Source organism: Micromys minutus (genome assembly GCF_963924665.1).
Source record: "Micromys minutus genome assembly, chromosome: 2".
Lineage (NCBI taxonomy): Eukaryota > Metazoa > Chordata > Mammalia > Rodentia > Muridae > Micromys > Micromys minutus.
The window spans coordinates 35,864,306-35,891,705 of record NC_137971.1 but is presented as its reverse complement, the minus strand read 5'-3'; the positions used below and the strand labels follow the sequence as shown (position 1 = coordinate 35,891,705).

The window sequence follows — 27,400 nt, the reverse complement described above, 5'->3', positions numbered from 1 at the left end:
TGACCACAAGCATAAAAGAAGCCTTCAGAACACCAAATAGGTTGGAACAGAAAAGAAACACCTCCCGACACATAATAGTCAAAACACCAAGTGCCCAAAGCAAAGAAAGAATACTAAAAGCAGTAAGGGAAAAAGGTCAGGTAACATATAAAGGCAGACCAATCAGAATCACACCCGATTTCTCAACAGAGACTATGAAAGCTAGAAGAGCCTGGACAGACATCATGCACACTCTAAGAAAGCACAAGTGCCAGCCCAAGCTGCTATACCCAGCAAAATTATCAATCACCATAGATGGAGAGATGAAGATATTTCAAGACAAATCTAAATTTACACAATATCTGACCACAAACCCAGCACTACAACGAATTATAGGTGGAAAACCAAATACAATGAGGGGAACTACATCCTAGTAAAAACAAGAAAACTCCTAAGCAAGAAAACCAAAAGAAGAAAAAAAACACAGACACAACTCAACCTACAAAAGCAATAATAGCAGAAAACAGAAACCACTATTCCTTGATATCTATTAACATAAATGGACTCAAGTCCCCAATAAAGAGACATAGGCTATCAGACTGGATACATAAACAAAATCCAGCATTTTGCTGCATACAGGAAACTCATCTCAGAGACAAAGACAGACACTATCTCAGAGTAAAAGGGTGAAAAAAAAACTTCCAAGCAAACAGCCCCAAGAAGCAAGCTGGAGTGGCTATTCTAATATCGAATAAAGTAAATTTCCAACCAAAAGTTATCAAAAAAGATAAGAAAGGACACTTTTTACTCATTACAGGAAAAATTTGTCAGGAGCAACTCTCAATCATTAACATATATGCTCCAAATACAAAAGCACCCACATTCATAAAAGTAACCCTACTAAAGCTCAAAAAATACATTTCACCCCACACAATAATAGTGGGAGACTTTAATACCCCACTCTCTCCAATGGACAGATCATGGAAACAGAAAATGAACAAGGACACTGTAAATCTAGCAGAGACTTTGAACGAACTGGAATTAATAGATATCTACAGAAAATATCATCCTAAAGTAAAAGAATACACCTTCTTCTCAGCACCCCAAGGCACCTTCTTGAAAATTGACCACATAATTAGGCACAGAACGATCCTCAATCGATACAAGAAGATTGAAATACACCCATGCATCCTCTCAGATCACCATGGTCTACAGCTGGTCTTTAACAACAACAAAGACAACAAAAAGCCCACATACACATGGAAACTAAACAACGCTCTGTTAAACGATAGCAGGGTCAAAGAAGAAATAAAGAAAGAAATTAAGGATTTTCTAGAATTCAATGAAAACGAAAACACAACATACCCAAACCTATGGGCTGCAATGAAAGCAGTACTGAGAGGAAAACTCATAGCCGTGAGCACTTCCAAAAAGAAACTGGAGAGAACATACATCAGCAACTTGACAGCACAGCTAAAAGCTCTGGAACAAAAGGAAGCAGATAGACCCAAGAAGAATAGACAGCAAGAAATAATCAAAATTAGGGCAGAAATAGACCAAATAGAAACAAAAAGAATCATTGAAAGAATCAACAAAACCAAGAGCTGGTTTTTTGAGAAAATCAACAAGATTGATAAACCCCTAGACAAACAAAATAGAGGGCAAAGAGAGAGTATACAAATTAACAAAATCAGAAAGGAAAGTGGAGACATAACAACTGAAACTGAGGAAATTCAAGAAATCATCAGATCCTACTACAAAAGCCTATACTCCACAAAGTTAGAAAATCTGGAGGAAATGGACGAATTCCTAGACAGATACAAGATCCTAAAGTTAAACCAGGACCAGGTAAACCATCTAATTAATCCCATAACAGCTAAAGAAATAGAAGAAGTCATCAAAAACCTCCCAACCAAAAAAAGCCCAGGTCCAGATGGGTTCAGTGCAGAATTTTATCAGACATTTATTGTGGACATAACACCAATACTCTCCAAACTATTTCACAAGATAGAATCAGATGGAATACTACCTAACTCATTTTTTGAGGCTACAATAACCCTCTTTCCTAAACCACACAAAGACCCTACAAGGAAGGAGAACTTCAGACCAATCTCACTTATCAACATTGACGCAAAACTACTCAACAAAATCCTTGCAAACCCAATCCAGGAACACATCAAAACGATCATTCACCATGACCAAGTAGGCTTCATCCCTGGGATGCAGGGATGGTTTAATATAAGGAAATCCATCAACGGAATCCACCATATAAACAAACTCAAAGATCAAAATCACATGGTCATCTCACTAGATGCTGAGAAAGCATTTGACAAAATCCAACACCCCTTCATGTTAAAAGTCCTGGAAAGAACAGGAATCCAAGGTCCATACCTAAACATAATAAAAACAATATACAGCAAACCAACAGCCAACATCAAACTTAATGGCGAGAAACTTGAAGCAATCCCACTAAAATCAGGGACTCGACAAGGCTGCCCACTCTCCCCCTACCTATTCAACATAGTACTGGAAGTCCTGGCTGGAGCAATTAGACAGCAAAAGGAGATCAAGGGGATACAAATTGGAAAGGAAGAGATAAAAACATCACTCTTTGCCGATTGCATGATAGTGTACTTGAGTGACCCCAAAAATTCCACCAGAGAACTCCTACAGCTGATAAACAAGTTTAGCAAAGTGGCTGGATACAAAATTAACTCGAACAAATCAGTAGCCTTCCTATACTCAAAGGACAAACATGTGGAGAAAGAAATTAGGGAAAAGGTACCCTTCACAATCATCACAAAAACTATGAAATACCTTGGTGTGACTCTAACTAAGCAAGTGAAGGACCTGTATGACAAGAACTTCAAACCTCTAAAAAAGGAAATTGAGGAAGGTTTCAGAAAATGGAAAGATTTCCCATGCTCATGGATTGCAAGGATCAACATTTTAAAAATGGCCATCCTACCAAAAGCAATCTACAGATTCAATGCAATTCCCATCAAAATTCCAACCCAGCTCTTCATTGAGTTGGAAAGATCAATGTGCAATTTCATATGGAATAACAAAAGACCTAGAATAGTGAAATCCATCCTCAACAACAAGAAAACATATGCGGGAATCACTATCCCTGTCCTCAACCTATATTACAAGGCAATTGTGCTGAAAACTGCATGGTACTTGTACAGGAATAGGCTGGTGGATCAATGGAATAGAGTAGAAGATTCAGAAATGAGCCCTCACATATATGGTCAACTGATTTTTGACAAAGGAGCCGTAAACATTCAATGGAAAAAGGACAGCCTATTCAACAAATGGTGCTGGTCCAACTGGCACTCAGCATGCAAAAGAATGAAAATAGTCCCTTTCTTATCTCCTTGTACAAAGCTCAAGTATAAGTGAATCAAAGATCTCCACATTAAACCAGATACGTTGAAACTATTAGATGAGAAAGTAGGGAAAACCTTAGAACACATAGGCACAGGAGAAAATTTTCTGAACAAAACACCAATGGCTCAAGCTCTAAGGTCAAAGATTAACAAATGGGACTTAATGAGATTGCAAAGTTTCTGTAAGGCTAAGGACATTGTCAAGAAAACAAAACGTCAGCCAACAGTATGGGAAAATATCTTTACCAACTCCACATCAGATAGAGGCCTAATATCCAAGGTATACAAAGAACTCAAAAAGCTAGACACCAGAGAATCAAACAACCCTATTAAAAAATGGGGTAAAAAGGTAAACAAAACGTTCTCAATTGAGGAATATCGAATGGCTGAGAAACATCTAAGGAAGTGCAAAGAGGAACACTTCTCCACTGTTAGTGGGGTTGTAAACTGATACAACCACTCTGGAAATCAGTCTGGCGATTCCTCAAAAAATTGGACATAGTACTACCTGAAGATCCAGCTATTCCACTTCTGAGCATATACCCCAGAGACACTCCAATATACAACAAAGATATATGCACCACAATGTTCATAGCAGCTCCATTTATAATAGCCAGAAGCTGGAAAGAACCCAGATGTCCTTCAGTAGATGAATGGATACAAAAATTGTGGTACATTTACACAGTGGAGTACTACTCAGCTATCAGAAACAATGACTTAACCAAATTCTTAAGAAAATGGTTGCATCCAGAGAATATCATCCTGAGTGAGATAATCCAGTCACAAAGAACAGACATAATATGCAGTCACTGATAGTGGGATGCTAACCCCAGAGGCTCGGACTGCCCCAGAAACAACTCACAGACTGTGTGAAGTTCAAGAAAAAAAGAAAACAAAACAAAACAAACAAACAAAAAACATCAAGCTCAATCCTTCCACACCAAGAAAACGTTGACTAATTCCGGGTTACATCCTGTTTTACATGTACTTTTTGCTCATTGTAAATAGTAAGACCTTAATGCAGAGTATCAAACTTTAAAAAAAAAAGCCAAGCACTGACACAATTGTATTTGTATACGTTTATGCAAAAATGTTTAATTTTTTCTTTTATCTCTGTTTTTAAAATAAAGTTAAAAAAAAAATAAAGTGCTATAAATCAAAAAAAAAAAAAAAAAAAAAAAAAGAACGCTACAAGCATTCAGGACACCAGACAACCAACTCCAGGCCTAGAAAGATAATCACATGATCCCTGCCTTAAAGTAAAAAAGTATCAAACTGTAGCCTATGCATGTCTGAGTAGCCCCATTTGTTTAAAAATGAAAACATTATATTTGAACTTTAAAAGCTTAGTGTTCACAATAGTTAATCTCATGTTAAGTTGATTGTGCCAATTAATTCCTAGAGAGTTAGGAAAACACTATTTTTATGTATGCCTATGTTTATGAAAGTGGTTAGCATTTGAATGAGACTGAGTAAGGATATTCCCTACCCACATGAGTACACACCCTCTAGTCCAGGGACAGACCTAACAGAATAAAAAGCAGAAGGACCATATCCATTCTCCCTGTGCTGGGATGTCATGGTCTTCTACCCTCAGACACCCAGAGATCCTTGTCCTTGGGACTTAGGATTCTGAACTTATACTCCATCCCCATTCCAAGTTCACGTGCCTGGAGAATGGACTCGGAGTTATACCAGCAGCTCCCCTGTATGTAAATTATTCCAATGGCTTTTCTGGTTCTGTGGCTTGCAAAGAGGAGGACTTCTTAGGCTCCTTTTGAGCCAATTTCTGAAATAAAATACATGAGACAGCGGGCTTTGAAAGGTATCCTGATTCCCGATTGAGATAGGTCGAAGCCCCAGGAACCCTAAGGGACAGTTAGGTGCTTCCTAATCTCCCAGGAGATCAGGTCCCTCTCACATAGCTACATCCACCCCCACCCCCCAGCCCTCTATAGAGGTTTGAGACAGATCAGTCATGTAGGAAAATCCCTCCTCCACGGGTAAGGATGTGAGTAGGCCCAAAACAGGAGTCATAGAAGCAGGACCACATCCTCAAATATGTAGACGAGATATTCCCAAGCTCTCAGGCCAAGCCAATGGGAAGTACCTGAGTACCTGTTGTCAGACCCTGGACCATCCCAAAACTGTATATAAGAATCCTAACCGGAAGGATTAAAAGTGTGCATGAATTACTCCATTGTCTGAGAGCTTCTGTCATAGAGTTGTAACTAACACCTGCCACTTGGGGAACAGATCTGCTCTCTTCAAATCACCACCAGAAGCTCCCCTGCACCTCTCAACTGCTAGTCTGTCTCCTGCTGGCTCAGCCTGGCCTCTGCTTCCTGTGGCAGTAGCAGAACGGAAGCAGTTCCCCCTCCCTACTGGAGTTCTCTCCCTTCCGCCTGAACCCTTGTACCAAGCCAAACCAGAGATCTCCATGTGAGGCCTCCGGAACACAGGCCCACAAAAATATCATCATGTACAAACAGTGCCCTAGGGCATAGGACTCAGCCTGCCTACTGCAGTAGTTATTAGCCCCGAGTGTACAAAAGCAAATGATGTACGGAGAACTGAAGTATAAATCAAAACTCTAATTGTCCTACCATTCTGCTGAACAACACACATCTCAGACTGTAAGGTTGGGTGTAACAAATCATTATATTTATTATTGTATGTGGGTGGTGGATGTGCTCACATGCCATGGTATGTTTCTGGACATCCATATCCTGGGAACTGAACTCGGGTCATCCGATTTACTGGCAAGTGAATCTCACCAAAATACAAATGTTTCAGCTCAGGTCCTGACTTGTTATTAAATACCACCTGTGAGAGTTTGGATGTATTAGGTTGGTCTCTGTGCATATATTTTACTCTATACAAAATGAAAATGATAAGTTTATTTAGAGATAAATCTTATGAGAAATGGGTTAACATAAACAAAGCCATTGGAATAGTGTTGAATAATTAGTTGAATAATAATAGTTAAATAATTAGCTATTTGAAAATTGTTTTAGTCAGGGTTTCTATTCCTGCACAAAACATCATGACCAAGAAGCAAGTTGGGGAGGAAAGGGTTTATTCAGCTTACACTTCCACATGCTGTTTATCACCAAAGAAAGTCAGGACTGGAACTCAAGCAGGTCAGGAAGCAGGAGCTGATGCAGAGGCCATAGAGGGATGTTACTTACTGGCTTGCTTCCCCTGGCTTGCTCAGCTTGCTTTCTTATAGAAACCAAGACTACCAGCCCAGGGATGGCACCACCCATAATGGGCCCACCTACCCTTGATCACTAATAGAGAAAATGCCTTACAGCTGGATCTCATGGAGGCATTTCCTCAACTGAGGCGCCTTTCTCTGTGATAGCTTCAGCTTGTGTCAAGTTTACACACAAAACCAGCCAGTACAGAAATATTTGCTTCCATTAGTTTTACTCTCATCTTTACAAGTTATAGGAGCCCAACTCAAACTTGAGTAATAAAGGGGAAATACTATCATATACAACAGGACATCTTCAGAGTGCCTGTTTTCTAGATCTACTTAACCTGATTTACAGATAGCTGTTCCCCCAGGAGCAAGATGTACTCCGAACTTGAAACTGAAGCAGGAAAAGGCAATAGCTCCCACAAACTTCATTTACTGTTATAGTATGTCCCCTAAATGTCCCAGTCTGGATCATGTGACCAACACCTGGGCTTGTAGGACGGTAAAGGGAACAGACTCAACCCAGCCATCAGATGGCCTAGCTGAGTTACAATGGATGAAGGTAAAGCCTAGACACTCAAAAGGGAAAGGTCCTACAGCCGATGGAGATGAGAATGAAGTTCAGATCTGTTCCCTTCTGTTTCCGTGATCTTTCCTCTATCCCACACTCCTTGTCTCGGTTTCTTTATTATTACCCACTCCACATCTTCACTGGGACATTTCTTTTATAGTATTTTCTTTCTTGAAATACGTTCAGCAACTAGATGGTATTTCACCAAGAGACAAGCTATCATACAATAGGCAAAAAAGAAAACAAATGCCTTCCTTCTTCCTTTCATAAGGGAAAAGACAAAGAGAACAAAAACACTCTTGTGATTTATGTTCAGTCCTTCTTTCCTCCCAAGAGGGCAACAGGTTTTAGAGATGCTGGCTGCTTCGTGAGAGAAATGAACGCCAAGAATTACAACTGCAGTCTGAGCTTGCTGCCAATACTGTAAAGAGCCCACTTCACACACATGGAGAGGCGCTCCTTAACAATAATGGACACTTAATTGCCTCAACTACCTTTTGGTCTTATTCATTCTGCCTATTTAGATACCTTTCCCTTTGCAGCCATCAAATTAGGACAGGAAAGGGATTTTACAGATCATTCGGTTCAAACCCCTCATGTTCGAGATGGAAGCAAGAGAGATTTATTAGCCAAGAGCAAGGTCACCTAGCTTGTTCTGGCCATCCCAGAAGTAGGTCCCAGGTTCCCTATATATAATGTACTTGTTCTGAGAACTCATTTGTGTCAAAAGCTACCCAGTGACCAATATACTGTTACATTTTCTTCGATATTATGAAAACAAGTCATATGTATTACAAAGTTTCAATAAATATGTACCAATCACTGTCATAGGAGACATAACAATGACAAGATGTAGTACTGAGAGCTGACCTTGTGCAAAGTCTTGCATATTTCTCCACTCAGCAGTGGGTTCTCGGTACTGGATTTCTCTCAGCTAATGCCAGCTCCTATAAACATACCTCTCACTTACAAATACCATGTGCCAGAATTGAATTTTCTCTATTCAAAAGGAAAAAAAGAAGGGAGGGAGGTAGGCATCCCTGATTTCTCCTATGAACTCTTATTACAGGACCACACATAGTTGTATGTTTGTGTGTAGATGTGAGTGTATGTGTGTGTCTTCTGATAGCTAAGATTTTCACATAAAATGAATTTGTATTAGATAACCAGATAGTCAAGGACCTACTTACAAGTGAGTTAGTTTCCCATTTTTTATAAATAGTACGTCTAAATTAAGTTGAGTTTACTTTTAAGGCAAAGAAAAACCTTAAGTTCGCATATTTGGCAGTGCATGTTCCCTTTCTCTTCCATGCGTGTATTAAGGAACTGTACCTTCTCACCACTTTCTTTACCTTTACTGTATACATGGAATAAAAGTAACATATGCTCAAGATTGTATCTCAAAGGCTAAAAGCAAAAGAGCATTGTCAGTATGTAAAGGATCTTTGAGCATCCTTGATTTTTCAACCCTCCCATCACTGGTCATGGTTAATGTCTTGGGAAACTCATTGGTAAAAAATCTCATTAGGTGAATCTCAGCCTCTATGTCTACAAATGTCTTTTCAAGTTTATGTCTTTGGTATCAATCGTCGTCTCCATCTAACTCCTTTTTGTGCTTTCTTTCTGGGTCCTTGAAGGCAACAAAATTGAGAGAAAAATATGTTTATTAAATGGGGGGTTGTTGGATTGTTTTACAGGATGTCATGGTAGTTCAACAATCTCTGTCTCACACTGGAGAGGGGATAACCAGCTGCTCAGTAGATGAAGCTGAATGTCCCAGTGGTTCCAAGATAGAGTTGAAGGCCTGGAGGATTCCTAGAGAGATGCTGGGATTACGTCTTTATTAGAACAAAAAAAAAAAAAAAAATTGGTTCTCACATCAATGTAGGAAAACCCCTGTCAGGTACTACTCACATTTTAGGATGGGTCTTCCTGCTTCAAATAGTCTGTTCAAAAATATCTCTCAAGGAGTGTACAACAGTTTGTTTTAGCTGATTACAGATACCATCAAATTAACAAATCAAGACTCCATCACATTTCTCTGTTACAATCTTTCCTCAGCCCGTGGCATGAGAAGAACACATTGTTCAGAGAGCCTCTTTCCCTAAAGTCAGTAGTGTTAAGGCAATAGTAGGAAATACTATGGTTTTTACATCTAATGTTTCATTGAGGTATCTGCTACCAATTTATGAATAAATAGTGTTTTCTTCATATTAGTGCAAAGTGATATGGCCAGCATGAGTTAGTTATGAGAAAAGGAAGCTGACAGACCAGCACCATTATAACATAAATGGCATTATCTAGAAATTAAGGTAACAACCAGTCCTAAAGAGTAAGTCTATATCACATTCTAATTTTTTTTCTTAAGAGGTAGCATGAAGCTTACATTTACATTATGAATGCAGCTTTTCTTTTCTAAGCTGAAGTACATTATTCTGGTCCATTGAGCAAACTCATTCTTATTCATTTCCTTTAAAGTTGACATTTAGCTTCCACGGCTGTACTGCTAGCAAGCAGCAAAAGAATCTTTAATATTCAAGAGAGTAGATTTCAACCCAGTACAGAACGCTGCTGTACGTGGCATCCTGTAATTAATATACATTCACTGAAAGGAAGAATTACATATGGAATTAGTTGAAGAGGGTTGAAGTTGCTCACAAATTTATTTACTTGCTCATACTCACAAATCAAATTACACAAACAAGTAATTCTTGCAATTCAAACTAGTACTGATCTCTAGAACACTTGTGTTGTAAAGCATTTACTAAAAGGGATTTGAAAATATTTGAATCTTAAAGGCCTTGAATCCCTAAACCAAATATGATAGGAATTTGACATTCCTCTTCCCTTATAATTCGTGGTGCAACCACAGAAATAAACAAAGTGTTGAGATGTAGCCTATGCCGAAGCTAGAGTGTGTCGGGTTCTCCACAGCCCAGAACCCACAGGGGATGGGAGTGTGGCAGCCTTACCCTTTGGAGCATGGAACTTAGCAAGAAAGACAGGAATCCAAATTATTACACAAAAAGGTGACCAGTGCTTAGAAAAAAGAGGAGCACAGGACTATGGTCATCCACAGGGAAGGACCTAACCAGGTCACAGGAACGGGGGAGACAGTGTAAGAAGGTGGTCAGGACAGACTGCAAGGTTTCAGAATTAAACATGAAGATGTACATTAATCCTGCTCCCTCAAAGATGCCATTAAAACTTGAGTTTGTATTTATTTATTTAGCACACACACACACATACACACACACACACACACACACACACACACATAAAAGCAATTAATGGGAAAAAAAGAACAAGAATTTGAAATAGAGCACAAAGTATATGGAACTGTTTGGAGGGAGGAAAAGAAAGAAGAAAACAATGTAATTATATTATAATCTCAAAAAATAAAATAAACTTTTAAAAAATTTATTTTTAGCATCCTTAGAAATTTTACCCCACAAGAACACAGAGAAGAGACAGGAGAAACAACGTTTTCGAGCTCAAGAGAAGAGGAAAATAGTTGATCCCTTATTTAGAAAACATTAATCTTAGGTCAACAAAGGAGTTGCTAGAAAATATTTGCTTTGCTGTAAAGATCCAATCCCTCCCTCCTTCCTAACCCTGTTCCTCCTCAGCAAGAGATGCTCTTACTGGAAAGGGTAAAGGAGAGTGTCCTTGGTTAACAACACAATCTGGTGACTCTACAGTGTAGATTTAGTACTGATGTCCCAGCAAGATTACCCTTGCCTTCCAAGACAAGGGGCTGCCACCCAGCAGCTGGGAGATTGGGAGCCTCCTGTATGACGTAGCTTTGAAAGAATGGCCTGCTGTAGATCCCTCCAGGGAAGCTGCAAGTCAGAAAGCCTCAGGGCTTCCAATCCCACCACTAGTTACAACCCAACCCTAAATGACCAAAGACTGATTGCTCCCTTAGAAAACTGGTTCCAGGATAGACAACTCACAAGTGATATGATGTATATATATGGATGAATGAAAGCAGAACACATGCAGGAGAAAGAAAATCAAGAAAAATAGTTATTAATATCCCAAATGCAGAGGAAAAATGCCTGTGGGTGTGAACTTGTGTAACAAAAGAATTCAAAAGAAGGAAAATAGATGTTACAAAATGAAACAGGGGGAGGGAGAGGGAGAGGGAGAGGGAGAGAGACAACAAAAAAATCAGAGGGTGAAGACAAGTAACAAGCAACACCATCTCCAAATAAAGGATTTGCAGGGCAAAGAACAGAGAAAATGGAATAAATCCCTAAATGCCCCTGAGTTCAGGTGAGTGTTTGGAGCAGAGCGTCCAGCCGAACAGTCACAAGGCCAGCATCAGTTACTGTGGTGAGTCCTGCAATGCACAACTGGATACTTCTCATGTTGCTCCTGAGTACACTGCTGAGTATTTAAACATTAGGAGCGACGTGTCTCCTTTAGAGATGAGTGGGTCAGAGTGATTTTTGGAATGACAACTCTTGCTAACCCCAAATAAATGCACTTCTTTACCCACAAACACATCCTTGTCTTGCTATACAGACTATTCTCTTCATTCTCCTTCTGGGACACTGCCACAAATGCTGTGAGCAAATACTGAACTGTGATCACGAGAGGAAATGCAGGCTGGATTCCTGCAAGCCCCTGGCAGGTTTGGCTTTGGTTCCTTTCTATTTTCTTTGTTAGAGACAGAGTCTTACTGTGTAGCCCGGATGGCCTCAAATACGCAATCCTCCTGCCTCTGCCTCATAGCTTGTCACAATTAGAGGTGTGAAAGAAATTAGAGAGAAACCTCTGGTCACACTTGATCGACATACAGTCTTATTTCATGTTTGCTTAAAGACACCTCATTTAGAATATATTTGTGGTTCCAGAACAAATCGTTTTGGGAATGGCGATTCTTGCTAACCTCAAATAAGAACATTTCTTTAACCATAAAAAACAGCCATGTCTTTATGTGGAGTCAAATTCAGGTGAATTTTACCACCAATTACTCTGTGATTCTTGCCTGAATGAAACTCCCTGAACGCCTAAATTTTCCTCCCTCCACAGGGCATGGCACCAATCTCTTGCACTTAAAAACAAGACACCACACAGACTGTACATTTAGACAGCGATTTTTATAATGGGGACTGACAAAGGCATGAAAGTTAGCAAAGCACAATACTTAGCTATGTACGAAAAGGACATGTGCTCATGTGTGAGAGCCACAGTAGCAGCACACTATCTTTTTGTTTGTTTGTTTGTTTGTTTAACCTCAGCTGGAAGTGTGGGCACAGGTGACCTGGATTGTCTGATCATGCCCATGTGATTTCATCAGCTTCACAAAGTACTGATGGGTTTTTTCTATGCATGTTTGTTTTCTGTTTGGAGAAAGATCTCAATTTGCAACCCAAGCTGACCTAGAACAACACCTTCACCGGAGCGTCCCAAGTGCTGACAATGCAAGTGTGTGCCATCTTGCTAGCATTTCCAGATGGCGAGTAAATGTCAGGGACTAGGAGAACCCACAAATAAGCACTATTTCTTTATTGTGGTCATCACTGTTAGTATTGCCATTATTTTTAATTGATGCTATGCCTCTCTATGGACAAAAATCTGTTGTTAAAGTCCCAGAAGTCTTGTGAAGGACATTTTGTTGACCTTGGGACATCCCTCACTGCAGTAAACTAAGTTGTTGAATGGACATTTCATATAATCCACAGCAGCTTAGGGACAACTTACGGTTTTCTCAGATCTCGTGGGGGTTCAATAGAAGCTTCCCGAAAGCCTGTGGGGGGTAATTCAGGGACCCTGTAAGCAAGACAGTTGCTTTTAAGACATGTTGCAGGTGGTCTCATTTGACATTTCAAAGCCATTGAGAACTAACTTGAGGACAGCGACTTTTAGGGGAAAAAATTATATATATATATATATATATGTTTATATATATATATATATATATATATATATGTTTTTTCGGTATTTAAATACTTTGAAAACAATAATAAACTGATGAGAGGTTTTACCATCTTTTGTCACTACCTTGGCTGCATTTTTCAATAATTACAATATAAAGCAAAATCTGTTGGATGTACTTCTCTAGAGGGACACCCTGCCCAGTGTTGGACAGCAGGTATGACACATAGCGCCCACCCTTAAAGGCACCCTCTCTCTCTCTCTCTCTCTCTCTCTCTCTCTCTCTCTCTCTCTCTCTCTCTGGAGGAGTGACCACAAAGAAATCCCTGTGAAAGACTGCAGGAACAGAAGAGCAGCCATCCTGTTAGTGACTGTTTACCTAATTCTGACAGTCAGGCAAGGTTTTTAGGCACATATCATACCTTATTGATTCGAAACTTTAGAACGAGCCTCTGAAGTAAGCATTTAAATAATAATGCCCATTTTACACATGTGCAGACAGGATCACAGACGCCAAATAACTTTCATGAGTAAATTGTAGAATCACTCTTCAAATAGTTAAGTAAGGTCCAGGTAGTAAGAACCCTGAGCCAGAAAAACTATCTAAATCAAATGTGAGCTTTAGTTGAATCTTGAATAAGTAAAACTTTGATTGGTTGACAGTTAAGGATGAAGACTCCTTTTGCAAACAGGGTAGAAAGTAGAGATGCTTGTGACCAAGCCCTTGGCACATGACTGGGATTACGTGCCTCTTTCCTGTGAATATAAACTCTGGGGTGTATGGCATCTGCAAGCAAAAGAAGAGACAGTGGATACCTTTCCAAAATTCCAGGGCATATTGTTTCCTCATTTACCAAGGCCTTTTTCTTCTTCTCCACAAAGTCTTTGTTTACCAAAACTTGGGACATCTGTTCACGTGCTTCCGACATCCACCTCTGGAGAAACAGAAGCCACATACAAGAAAAATTAATCACCAACAAGATCAACCACTAAAATATTTCTCTACCAAGGCAAATTCTGATTTTAATTACAGACTCCAGATGACATTTAAAACATGAAAAAAATAGCTCATAGCCACTGACTACTTCATTATAAGTATCTAAAAATAGCAATTCCTGTGTGCTGTTGAAAAGTTGGATGTATTCATTCAACTAGGTACTTACTCTTCCTAGTTGCCTTTTTAAAACCCTTCCAGGACTTCTATGTTTTTTTAACTTCCCTAAGAAAATCCAAAAAGTTTTCAGAGTCTGCAAATGTCACTGTCATGACCAGTGTTGACCATTCTCTTCCAAGGGGGTAATTCAGTGGACTATCAAGCAAGTACTAATATGAAGGGTCATCTGCAAATTACAAGGTACATTTATTTAGACCATGTGAGGAAGCATTGTGGGTAGTATCCAGGGCACCTGAGAAATGGAAGTTCTTGTTTCTAAGAGCAGGAGACTATGGTGAGCTAAGGATTCAGTATTTTTACCATGCGTTTGCAGATGACCAGATTCTGTAGGCTCAGCACAGAGAAGCTGAATTAATCAATAAGAAAATGCATTATTTTCCTAGCCCAGAAAACTAGATTTCCCAAGACTTCCAGTGAAACTCCAGAATATATTATACCCCAAAGAATATGTTATTGTTAAAAAGAAGAGTCAGGGAATCAAATCTTTGGAAACCTGAAGTCTTTCATTGCAGAATTATCACAGTTATAGTCATAGTTGCAGTACAGTTCTGTTAGCACAAGCTCCACTGTAGGCACTCAAGGCAATTTTAAGCAGCATCTCTGGCCATGGTTCCCTGATGTAGGCCATAGCCTTCTAGACTCTTGGCTTCTCTGACCACTGATCTCTGAAGACCACAACCTCCTGAACCACATGGCCTCCCTAGAACACTTCCCCAGCTCTGACCCATATGCTCAATTATGCTTATTCTTGGATTTTCCTATTTACAAATAAAAGGCAAGGAAAACTATATTAGGCCTTGTATGTCTTAACAAAAAAATATTTAAATGTATCTTAGGGGGAAGGTGAGAGGACATCATTTTGTATGAAGGCATAATATTTTAAAAATTAACTTCTCAGGGCTGGAAAGAGACCCAGCAGTTAAGAGGACTAGCTGCTCTTCCACGAGATGTGGGTTCAATTCCTAGAACCCACATGATAACTTCAGTTCCAGAGTATCTGGCTTCTTCATATAGAAATACATGTAAGCTAAATACCAGTGCACATAAAAAATTTTCACCAGTTGTGGTAGCACATACCAGTAGGATATGCTGAAGAAGGCAGAGGCAGGAGGATCACAAATTTGAGGCCAGTCTAGACTGCTGGTCATAAAATTAATTCAAACAAATCAGTAGCCTTTCTCTACTCAATGAATAAACATGCTGAGAAAGAAATTAGGAAAAATACACCCTTCACAATAGTCACAAACAATATGAAATACCTTGGTATGACCCTAGCTAAGCAAGTGAAAAATCTGTATGTCAATCTCTGAAGAAGAAAATTGAAGATCTCAGAGGATGGAAAGCTCTCCCATGCTCTTGGATTGGAAGAATCAACATAGTAAAAGTGGCCATCTTGCCAAAAGTAATCTACAAATTCAATGCCATCCGCATCAAAATTTTAACTCAATTCTTCATAGAGTTAAAAAGCGCAATTTGCAAATTAATTTGGAAGAACAACAACAAAAAACAGAGTAGTAAAAACTATTCTCAACAATAAAAGAACTTCCAGATACTCAACATCCCTGACTTCAAGCTGTATTACAGAGCAATCGTGACAAAAACAGAATGGTACTGGTACAAAGATAGGCAGGTAGATCAATGGAAGAGAATTGAAGACCCAGAAATGAACCCACACACCTATGATCATTTGATCTTTGACAAAGGAGCTAAAAACATTCAATGACAAAAGGACAGCACCTTCAACAAATGGTGTTGGTTCAACTGGCAGTCAGCATGAAGAAAAATGCAAATTGGTCTATTCTCATCTCCTTGTACAAAGCTCAAGTCCAGTGGATCAAAGATCTCCACATAAAACTGAAACTATTAGAAGAGAAAGTGGGGAAGAGCTTAGAACACATAGCCACAGAGGAAATTTTCCTGAACAGAAAACCAATGGCTTATGCTCTAAGATCAACAAATGGGATCTCATAAAATTGTAAAGCTTCTGTAAGGGCAAGGGCACTGTCAAGAAGACAAAACAGCAGCCAACAGATTGGGAAAGAATTTTTACTAATCCTACATCTGATAGAGGGCTACTATTCAATATATACAAATAACTCAAGAAATTAGACTCCAGAGAATCAAACAAACCCTATAAAAATGGGTACAGAGCTAAACAAAGAATTCTCAACTGAGGAATATTGAATGTCTGAGAAGCATCGAAAGAAATGTTCAACATCCCTAGTCATCAAAAAAATGCAAATCAAAACAACCCAAGATTCCACCTCACACCAATCAGAATGGCTAAGATCAAAAACTCAAATGACAGCAGATGCTGGCAAGGATATGGAGAAAGGAACACTCCTCCACTGTTGGTTGTATTGTAAGCTGGTACAACCACTCTGGAAGTCAGTCTGTAGGTTCCTCAGAAAATTGGACATAGACCCAGCTATTCTATTCCTGGGCATATACCCAAAAGACGTTCCAACATATAATAAGGACACATGCTCTACCACATTCAGCCTTATTTATAATAGGCACAAACTGGAAAGAACCCAAATGTCCTTCAACAGAGGAATGGATACAGAAAGTGTGGTACATATACACAATGGAGAACTACTCAGCTATTAAAAACAATGACTTTATGAAATTACTAGGCAAATGGATAGAACTAGAAGCTATCATCCTGAGTTAGGTAACCCAATCACAAAAGAACACTCATGGTATGCACTCATTGATAATTGAATACTAGCCCCAGAGAGCTCTGAATACCCAAGAAACAATTCATAGACCTTATGAAGTTCAAGAAGAAGGAAGGCCAAAATGTGGAAGCCTCAGTCTTTCTTAGAAGGGAGAACAAAATATTCATGGGAGAAAATACAATGTCAAATAGAGGAACAGGGATTGAATAAAAGATCATTCAAAGGCATCTTCACCTTGGGATTCACCCCATGTGCAGCCAGCACTATTGCTGATGCCAAGAAGTACTTACTGGCAGGGACCAGATAGGTGTGCCTCCTCAGGGGCTTTGTCAGAGTCATACAGATACAGCTGATCTTGCAACTAACCATCGGAATGAACATGGGAACCCACTGTAGGAGAATGCCAGGGGCACCGAGGTGGAGAGGGTGATTGGGAGAGGGTACACCTTTGTGGAGACAAGTGGAAGGGGAAGGGAGATAGGGGAAGGGGATAACATTTGAAATGTAAATGCAGAGTATCTAATTAAAAAAATAAAAAAATTTCAAAAATAGAACTTCCTAACCTTCTGATAAGTAAAGTTTTAAGAGTCCACATCAGAGTCAGACAATAGTGAGTGGTGGGCAAAGAGGTAAAGAAGCTGTCTGGCCACAGAGCATGCTCAGTGCCTCTGTGTAAGAGAAGCAAATGGTACCCCACTGACATTACGTGTTTCCTCCTCCTCTTCTTCAGTAATAGGATTTCATATTTCAGCTGTGTTCATCGAGTTTTGGACTACCTTTTAGCAAGGTATACACTGCACTATGGAGCACTAGTCAAAGTTATATAGCTTCGTGGAACAGTCTTTTATCCCTGCTCCTATTACACAGAGGGTGAGCATTGTGATTGGCATCCAGCAGCCATTTTGGAACTTTCTTGGGGGCTGGCAGAGCAGAAAGCTATGAGGAGTAGGATTCTTGTGAAACTTCCACACTAGTTCTGGTCTGCTATCTGCCAGACTTATTACATGAGAGTATAAAACCTTACGTGAACAGCCTCTGTTGATTTCTGGGTTTCAGTGCTCGTAGCCAAATCTAATCCTACACCATCTTAATGTGAAAATCACTTTAGAATCTAACATAAGCATAATTCATAAAAGCACTTCCATATGTTCAAAAGTTTTTTTTTTTTTAAGTATATACATCACAAACTCAAGATTGGCAATTTGGTGCATAACATAGCTAAATCAACACAGCAAAAATGCAAAGATAATCACTAAAATTTCCATTTGATTTGCATAATAAAATCTAGCTTGAGTCAAGTGATACTATTTTTTAAAACTCCGATGTTTCCAAGAAGCTTATTTCGGAATGTCATTAATATTTCCTGTTTTGTTGAGAATCAACTCTTTTTAGGATCCCAATTTCTTAATTTACAAACTCCCCCATGTGTGCTGTACTTAAGAAAGCCCAGTATAAAATCTGTCTAACAGGCTAGAGAGAATAGGAAGGTCTGGTAATTACTCCTCCACACTTTACACACAGGATAGGGGAAGTATGAAGATTCTATTATGACTTTCCTGTTCATTCCACATGTGAGGGAAGCCAGCATCCTGCTCAGTGTGGTCTACATCCCATGGCTAGGCTCATGTCAGAAGCTCATTGCTGATAGTTCTTCCTGGTTCCTATAAGGCCTAAGAGCACAGCATCCTCTGACTCCTCAGAAGGAAGTAGAAATAACTTCACAAATCAAGTTTTCCCACTGGCTACTTCTGGAACCTTCTATGCTGTAGTCCTTTGACAGTATGGGCCAAACCCCTCCCTGCAAGAAAGACTTGTGTTGTGTTTGATTACTGGGTTTCTCAAGGCCTTAACTCCTACAGATTACTCTCCAGCTGTGTTGACTGCTTGTTTACTCCGCCCTCCACACACTGTTGGCCAGTTCTTTTCAATTTCAACTTCTTTATTTTCAAATGCTCTGAGTGAATAAAAGGCCAAAACATTGAAATCTAGTTATTACCCAAATGCTTTTCATGGTCTGAATGAGTGGTGTGTCATCTCACATTGGAATAAAGATGAGATCTTAGTTCTTTGGCTACTAACAAAGAAAATCATATTTAAGCCTGTCAGGCAATAAGGATGAACATTTTTTTTTATCATTGCCAAAAATCATCATCATTGTCATCACCATCATCATCATCAAATAATAAGAAAAAGACATTGTAAAAATCTTTTATTTAAAATCACCAGCTCTTTTATTCCCAGATTTCCTTTTAATCTTGCTGTAACCTCCAGTAGCTCCTCCTCCTCCCATCCCACCTTCATTCCCTGGGGACTCTGCCTCTTGGTGTGGATCCAGGGTCTTATGAGCTCTTTCCTGATGCCTTTCCTGATGATTCTTCTGACTCCTACCCCATTTCCATTTTCTTGTGTCCCTTAAAGACCTAAAGACACTCTCTACTAAGTACCACCCTACCATCACATTTGCCTAAGATCCAGAGTGAGAAACAGCACCCAAAGAACAGAACACCCACTCAACAAAGACAAGAAGAGTATATAGCCACATCAAGAAACACCACAAACATCATAACTACAGACGCTTAAATCTCAGCACAAAACAGTACAAACATGAGCAACTACAGCAAGATGCCTCCTCAAGAAGACATCAACCCTATTACCATAGGCTATAAGAAAAGCAGTGCAGCTGAAGTACAAGTACTTTGAAATAGAAATTCAAATGTGTTTAAAGAGAATATGAATAAATGCCTTCATGAAAATACAAACCATTGAATGAAATAATGAAGACATTTCAAGACATGAAAATATACTTAAGAAAGAAATAGAATCACAAAAGAAAACCCAAACAAATAAAAATGGAAATGAAAAACTTAAGAGTGTCAAACAAAAACCCCAGAGATAAGCTTCATTAACAAATTACAAGGGTCAGAATAGAGACTTCCAAGACTTGGAGACAGGACAGAAAAAAGAAATTACATATCCAGGCACTAAACACTCAGGAAACCTGAGACACTAGGTGTATCAGTTAGGACTTCCTTTGTTAAGAACATGGCAACTCTTACAAAGAAAGCATTTAATTAGGACAGTCTCACAGTTTCAGAGGGTGAGCCCATTACCATCATATCATGGCAGCAGACACAGTCCTGGAGGAACCTAGAGTTCTAAGTCTTGATCTGAAGGCAGTAGAAAGAGACTATGTTCCACACTGGGAAGGGCAACATCTGCTTCCCCAACAATTCATTCTCTCCAACAAAACCACACATACTCCAACCAGGCCTCATCTCCTAATAGTGTTACTCCCACTATTGGGCCAAGCATTCAAACACATGAGGTTATGGAGGCCATACCTATTCAAACCACATTCCTCTCTTTGGCCTTCATAGGCTTATAGCCATAACATAGTGGAAAATACATTTAGTTCAAATTCAAAAGTCCCCATAATCTGTCTCAATAATGTTTACAAGTCCAAAATTCAAAGTATCTTCTGAAATTAATCCTTGATAAAATCAAAAGCAAAAAGCAGATTACATACTTCCAATATATCATGGCACAGGATATATATTACTGCTCCAAAATTTATGGAAAGGAGAATAATGAGGAAATACTGAACCAAAGAAGGACCAAAAATCAACTGGGTAAACTCCAAACTCTGCATCTCCATGTCAGATGGCAAAATGCTATTCAAAACTCCAACTGGTTTCAGAATTGTGGACTACAACACACTTCTTTTTCATTGGCTGGTTCCACTCCACTAGCAGCTTTCGTTGGCAGGTATCCCATGGCTCTGGCATCTATAACCTCCTGAGGTCTCAAGGCAATCCAGACCATCATAACTTCTCACAATGGCCTCTCTGTGCCTCCATGTAGGGACACCCCTGTAACATGCCTGGCCTTAGTGACCTTCTTTAGTCATGGAGGGAGATTCTATAACCCCTTTTTTACTAGGCCTTCATGTAGAGAAACCCTGCTACACACCTGCCATAACCCCTTTATTCTATTCTTTACTCTAAAGCCTGAACCATGTGTATACTGGCTAGTTTTGTGTGTCAACTTGACACAAGTTAGAGTCATCAGAGAGGAAGAAGCCTTGGTTGAGAAAATGCCTCCATGAGACCCAAATGTAAGGCATTTTCTCAGTTAGTAATCAGTGGGAGAGTGCATAGCTCATGGTGGGTGGTGCCATACATGGGCTGGTGATCCTGGGTTCCAGAAGAAAGTAAGAGAAGCAAGCCAGTAAGCAGAACTCTCCCTGTCCTCTGCATCAGTTTCTGTCTCCAGCTTCCAGTGGAACTTGAGTTCCTCTCCTGACTTCCTCCAATGATGGACTATGATCTGGATGTATAAGAAAAAAAAAAAACCCTTTCCTCTCCCACTTGCTCTTTTGGTCATAGAGTTTTATCACATCAATAGAAATCCTATCTAAGATAATGTGGCCAAAGCTGCCAAATTCTGTGGCTTGTTGGAGCTGGAACATGGCCTTCCTTCTTCAACTACATCTTCACCAACTTTTCAATTTCCAATCATTTTCTTCATTGCCTAAGCTTGGCTGTTCTGGAACTCGTGCTATAGATTAGGTTGGCATTGAACTCAGTTATCTGCATGCCTCTGTCACCTAAATCCTTGAATTAAAGGTGTCTACCATGTGCCCAGCAAGCTCAGTTGGTAGAGCATGAGACTCTTAAAGGTGTGTACCATCACACCTGGACCTAAGCTTTTCTTCAATTCTTTTTCACAAGATGCAAACTTAGCTGGGTGGGTTCTTGGCCAGAGATCACTGTTGTTAGTTATATTTAATCTCAATCTAGAACTTCTACCCTGCCTTTGATTATTCAGTTCCCATGTAAAAGGCACACACAACTATGATATTTATAATGAGCCTTTATTAGCACTAATATTGAGCAGATATATGCTGCCCTCTATGCTATTAAAATCTATTTCCTGTTGATAGCTCCTAGTTCTTAACTACTATATTTTATCTGGGTTGTTCTTAACTTCAATTGACCAGCCCTTGTGGCCATGTTTTCTTGATTCCTAATCCATGCTGTGTCTTTCTTCCTCTCTCACCTCTCCTCTTTTCTCTCCCTTCTCTCCCCACCTATCATGGTTCTCCTCTGACCCCAAACCATGCCTATATCTCTTCTGCCCAGATATTAGCAGTTGACATTTTTATTCACCAATCAGGAATAACTTAGGGGACAAGATCACATCACATTACTTGGGCTTACATGTAGTCTCTGGAAACAACCATAGTTAGATCAAACCTCAACATTTCATCACTCCCTTAATTTCATTTAATATCTTTAATCTGTGTATATCTCCTTGAACACAGGATTTAGCTCCATACCACTTTCTAGTCTTCCTTTAATCCTTAAGCATGAATTTTGTATTTTTTCTTGTACCCTTTGCTGTGTTTCATCAAATGTTCTTTATAAGAGTGAAACATAAAACAGAGTCTATACTAGGCTGTTTTGAGATTTCTTTTACCAATGCAATTCATCTCAATCTCTTCAGAACAATCTAAATCTCAGGCAAACTCTACAGAAAAGGGCAAAAAGCAGCCACATTCTTCATCAAAATATCAAAAGAACAATATCTAGGGAACATACTAAAATTCTCTTCTGAAAGTTCTTGAGCCAAGCCCTAACAGTTTAAATTACCCTCAGCACCACTGTCTGCCATGTTTATAATAGCATGGCTGATTAGTCAATGAAACCCCATTTAAAGCATTACACTGTTTTCTTTCCTCCACCCCTTGGTTTTTCAAGACAGGGTTTCTCTCTGTCCTGAGATCCACTATGTAGACCAACCTGGCCCCAAACTCAGAGATCTGCCTGCCTCTGGCTCACAAGTGCTGAGATTAAAGGTATAAACCACAATTGCCTGACTTCACTGCTTTTTAAACCCAAAACCCCCCAAACAAAAACATGCTCAGGCCTATTACAGAAATATTCCACTCCTAGAACCAGCTATTCTATATTAGTTAGTAGTTCCACTTCTGTGAAAAACCAAGACCATGACAACTCTTACAAATTTAATTAGGGCTGGCTTACAGTTTCAGAGGTTTAATCCATTACTGTCATGGCAGTAAGCACAGCAGCATTCAGGCAGACATAGTGCTGGAGGAACAAGGATTTTTACATTTTGATCTGAAGGCAGCAAAAGGAGACTGTGTTCCACACTGGGCAGATCTTGAGCATATGAGACCTCAAAGCTCACCCACACAGTGACATACTTTCTCCAATGAGGCCACACATACACCCATACTCCAACAATGCCAAACTTCCTAATGGTGCCAACTCCCTGTAGGCCAAGCACTCACACACATGAGTCTATGGGGACAAATCCATAGAAAAAGACCAAAAGTTAAAAAAAAATGGGGCTAGAGGAAACAGAAGGCAAAGATACAGGTAATGGTTTTGAAAAATCATAGAAAATTTCTCTAATCTAAAAAAAAATGACTATCAAGATACAAGTAGCTAAGTAAACAGCAAGTAGACAGGATTAGAAAAAATATTCTCTATAACACATAATAACTGAAACACTATAATGTTCAAAAGAAAGAAAGTAAGAAAGAGCAAGCTACATATAAAGGCAACATACAATCACACATAAATCCTCAGTGGAAATTCTGAATGCCAGAAGGACCAAGACAAATGCTCTAAACACTCAAGAGATTGCAGACACCAGCTCAGACTACTATTCAGCAAAAGTGTCAATCACAATAGATGAAGAAAGACAAACATTCCATAATAAAAAACAAATTAAGCAGGATCAAGCTACAAATCTGTCTCTTCAGAAAGTACTAAAAGGAAAACTTTAGTCTGAAGAGGTTAACTATGCCCAAGAGGACACAAGGAATAAATAATTAAAGAATGATAAATCAAATCAAAAAATAAGGGGGAATCCATGCCATAAAAATAAAATAACAGGAGTCAATAACCACAGCTCATTGATAACTCAATATTAACGGCCTCAATTCTCTCAATAAAAGGCCACATGTTAATAGACTGTGTTAAAAATTAGAATCCATGTTTTGCTGATCAAAGAAAGACATTTCACTAGCATTTTAATGTAAAAAGATAGAAAAGGGTATTCTGAGCAAAGGAACCCACAAAGAAGGCAGGTGTCACTATTTTGTATCTGGCAAAATAGATTTCAACCCAAAGCTAATCAGAAAAGACAGTGAAGGACACTACATCCTCACTTAAGAAACTGACCAACAATATAATTCCAAACATTTATGTTTACAACATAAAAACAACCAAATTCATAAAAGAAACATGTCTTCAGCTAAAATCACATATTGTTCTTCACATAGTGATGCTGGGTGACTTCAGTATTCCACTTTCACCAGTAGACAGGTCATCCAGACAAAAACTCAACAGAGAAATGCTGGAGCTGGAGCTAATTAATGTCATAAATCAAATAGACCTAACAGACATTTACCCAGCATTCCACCCAAACACTAAAGAATGTAGTTTCTTTTCAGTGCCTCATGAAACTTCCTTCAAACTTGACACAGACTTAGACACAAAGAAAGTATGGCCGTATAAGAAATAACCCTGAATTCTCTCAGAGCACTGTGGATTGAAGCTGAATTACAAAAGAAACACGGAACAGTATACAAACTCATGGAAACTAAACAGCTCATCACTGAATGAAAACTGGCCAAAACAGAAATCAAGAAAAAATAAATAAATAAAACCTTTTCAGAACTGAATGAAAATAAACAACATACCCAACCCCTATGTACCATGATAAAGGCGGCTCTACAAGGTGAATTCACAACACTAAACACCTATATAAAAACTGAAGAATTTCATATTAGTCACTTAATGACACACCTGAAAGCTCTAAAATAACAAGAAGAAATAACACCTAAAAATAGTACATGGAAAAAAATAATTAAACTCGGGGCTGAAATCAAGAAAATACAAACAAATAAGCAAAAACAAACAAACATAAATCGATAAAATTAAGATTTTTTTGAGAAAATGAATAAGATTGACAAGTTAGCAAAATTAGCCAAAAGACAAATTAATAAAATTAGAAATTAAAAAGGGAATATAACACAGAGACCAAGGAAATCCAGAGGATAAGGACATACTCATTCATAATAGCCAGAAATTGGATCATGAAAATGTGGTACATTATATAAATGGAATATTATTCAGCTATTAAGAAAAATAAAATTATTTAATTGACAAGCAAATGGATGGAGCTAAAAGCAATCATCTTAATCGAGATAACCCAGATCACAAAAGACAGTTATTGCTTGTTTTCTCTTATATGTAGATGTAACTTATAAGTCTTTAATATGTGTGTGACAATTTTTTTTGCACAGAGAAAAGATTTTATTTTATTCTTTATGTTGTTTCCCAAAGGACAAAATATTTTTAATGCATGATTTTGTCCCTATTCAGATGATACAAATATAAAGATTCTTCATAATTGCCTTCATAATATGAAAATGTATCAGCACAAACTTATTAAAAATATACTATATAATAATTAAAGAAAGAAATATAAATGGCCATTTGCAATATCCTTAGTTATGGAATAAATGCATATCAAAAGTACATTTTAACTCCATCCCAACACAGTCAGACTGGCAGTTGTCAGGAAATGCTGACTAATGATACCGTGGCACTCAGAGACCAGCAGTGGAAATTCATTTACACTGTTCTGAAGACAGTAAATTGTTACAGCTACTGTGGACATTATACAGCAGCTTCTTAACTGAAGGGCAACACGTGACCCAGCTGCACTGTTCCTGCCATATGTCTACACAAAGGAGTCTAAGACAGTATTCCACATGGGTATTTGTGTGCAACAATCCTAACAACCACTTAACAAATTTAAGTCAGGTAGCAAGGAAAGGACCAGGTATGGGGAAAGACTCTCCCCAGGAAAGAGAATTGGAATATGATGTTATGAACTAGTAAAAGTGACACTAGAAAAGCAGAATTAAATATGGAAGGGAGTTGGGAGACAGGATAAAGTAGGGAATGTAGCAAGGGAATTACTATATTTTAAAGGCCATTTAAAAAAACATATGGAAATCTACTATTCTAGAAGCCTCCTACACCATATATATATGAAAGTAGACATCTTATGCCACCTAGTAAAACCTCCTGTTCTAGGAATAGGTTGTTGACAGTCCCCATGGAACCTCCAAACTTCTCAGGCTATTGGCAAGGTTTCTCTCCACAACTTAATAGTAAGGTTCTTTTGCTGAAGGCAACATTGATGACGTTGAACACAGAGAAATCAAGGTGGTGCTTAACTAGAAGCTCTAGCTCTACTGAGTATTATTTATTGTACTGGTTACTCTGTACGAGAGGGAAAAGGCAATCACCAACTCAGCTACAAACCGTAAAATCAGCAACAGACTCACCTGCAGGACATGCTGGTGTAAAGGGGGAAGAGAAGTCATGGTAGTAACCAACCACTGTTGGTTGGATTTAGGGACCACTTCATGAGATCAAACCAATATTGCCAAAGGGCCCACAAATCTGAGATTAGACAGATCATGACCCTAAATAAAAATCTTCTATTATTATCCTGCTAAAGGAATATCACAATAAAATCACTCCTAATGCCACAGTGCCTTACTCAACCCACATTAGAGCAGCTTTTTGCAATCAATTAGACCTAACACAAAGATCCACAACTGGACAGTGTGCAGAGAGTGGGAGACATTGGAACACTCAGTCATAAATAAAATTTCTTTACCAAACCTCTCCTCTCAAGGCTGAGGGGTCTACACAGAGGAAGCCAAAAAAGCAAAAAGTAGGAACCAGACATCATGGGTAACTCCAAGAAAACAGCATCTTCTAGAAGCAATAGGATATACACATATATACATATGTATACATACATATACATATATGAACTCAGACTGTGACAGCATGCTCAATACCTGAACAGGTTCAAGCCAGACAGCTTCCCAATGTTAAGAAGGTGAAGTGGACAGAGGGTTTCACCCCTAATCAAGAAACTATCTGCAACTGATACCTCTGGCAAAGGGAAAACTGGCTTTCTCTGGTAGAGTCTCACTAGGTATAATAACCACACTTCAGGACAGCTCTCACACACAGGAGTTTCAAGCCACGTCAAAATAAAGACAGTGGGATTCTTAGGAACTTTTTCTTTTATCTGTGTTTTCGTATTCTTTTGTCGTATTGGTCGTTTACCTGTGTGTATGAATGTTGGTTTTTTTTTTTTTGTTTGAGTTTTTTGTATCATTTCTTTGCTTCACTTTTGATTTTTCTTATTTTCATTTTGTTTCTTGTGTTTTTTGTTTGTTTGCTTGTTTATTTTTGAGAGATGAGAGAGCATACACGTGGAATTGGATGGGGAGGCGGGTGGGAGGAGCTCACAGGAGTTAGGGAAGGTGAGACATGATCAAAATACATTGAATAAAATATTTTTAAATAAAAATAAGAAGTTAAATGAAAAAAAGTATAACCTGCTCCATCTGTTAAAAAAAAATTTAAATCACCAGAAGTCTGTTCTTGT

At 38.8% G+C, this 27,400-nt stretch overlaps 1 protein-coding gene across 1 annotated transcript in view; it reads right to left on the bottom strand.

Moving 5' to 3' along the window:
* The window catches only part of CFAP95 (cilia and flagella associated protein 95), a gene marked incomplete at both ends in the record, with an annotated part of 106,198 nt that overhangs the window by 26,319 nt on the left and 52,479 nt on the right, over nt 1–27,400 (bottom strand). Inside the window, 2 exons of the mRNA XM_080912909.1 lie at nt 12,857–12,925; nt 13,847–13,965. Of these exons, the coding sequence (XP_080769035.1) occupies nt 12,857–12,925; nt 13,847–13,965 (188 nt within the window). The remainder of the gene's footprint in view (nt 1–12,856; nt 12,926–13,846; nt 13,966–27,400) is intronic.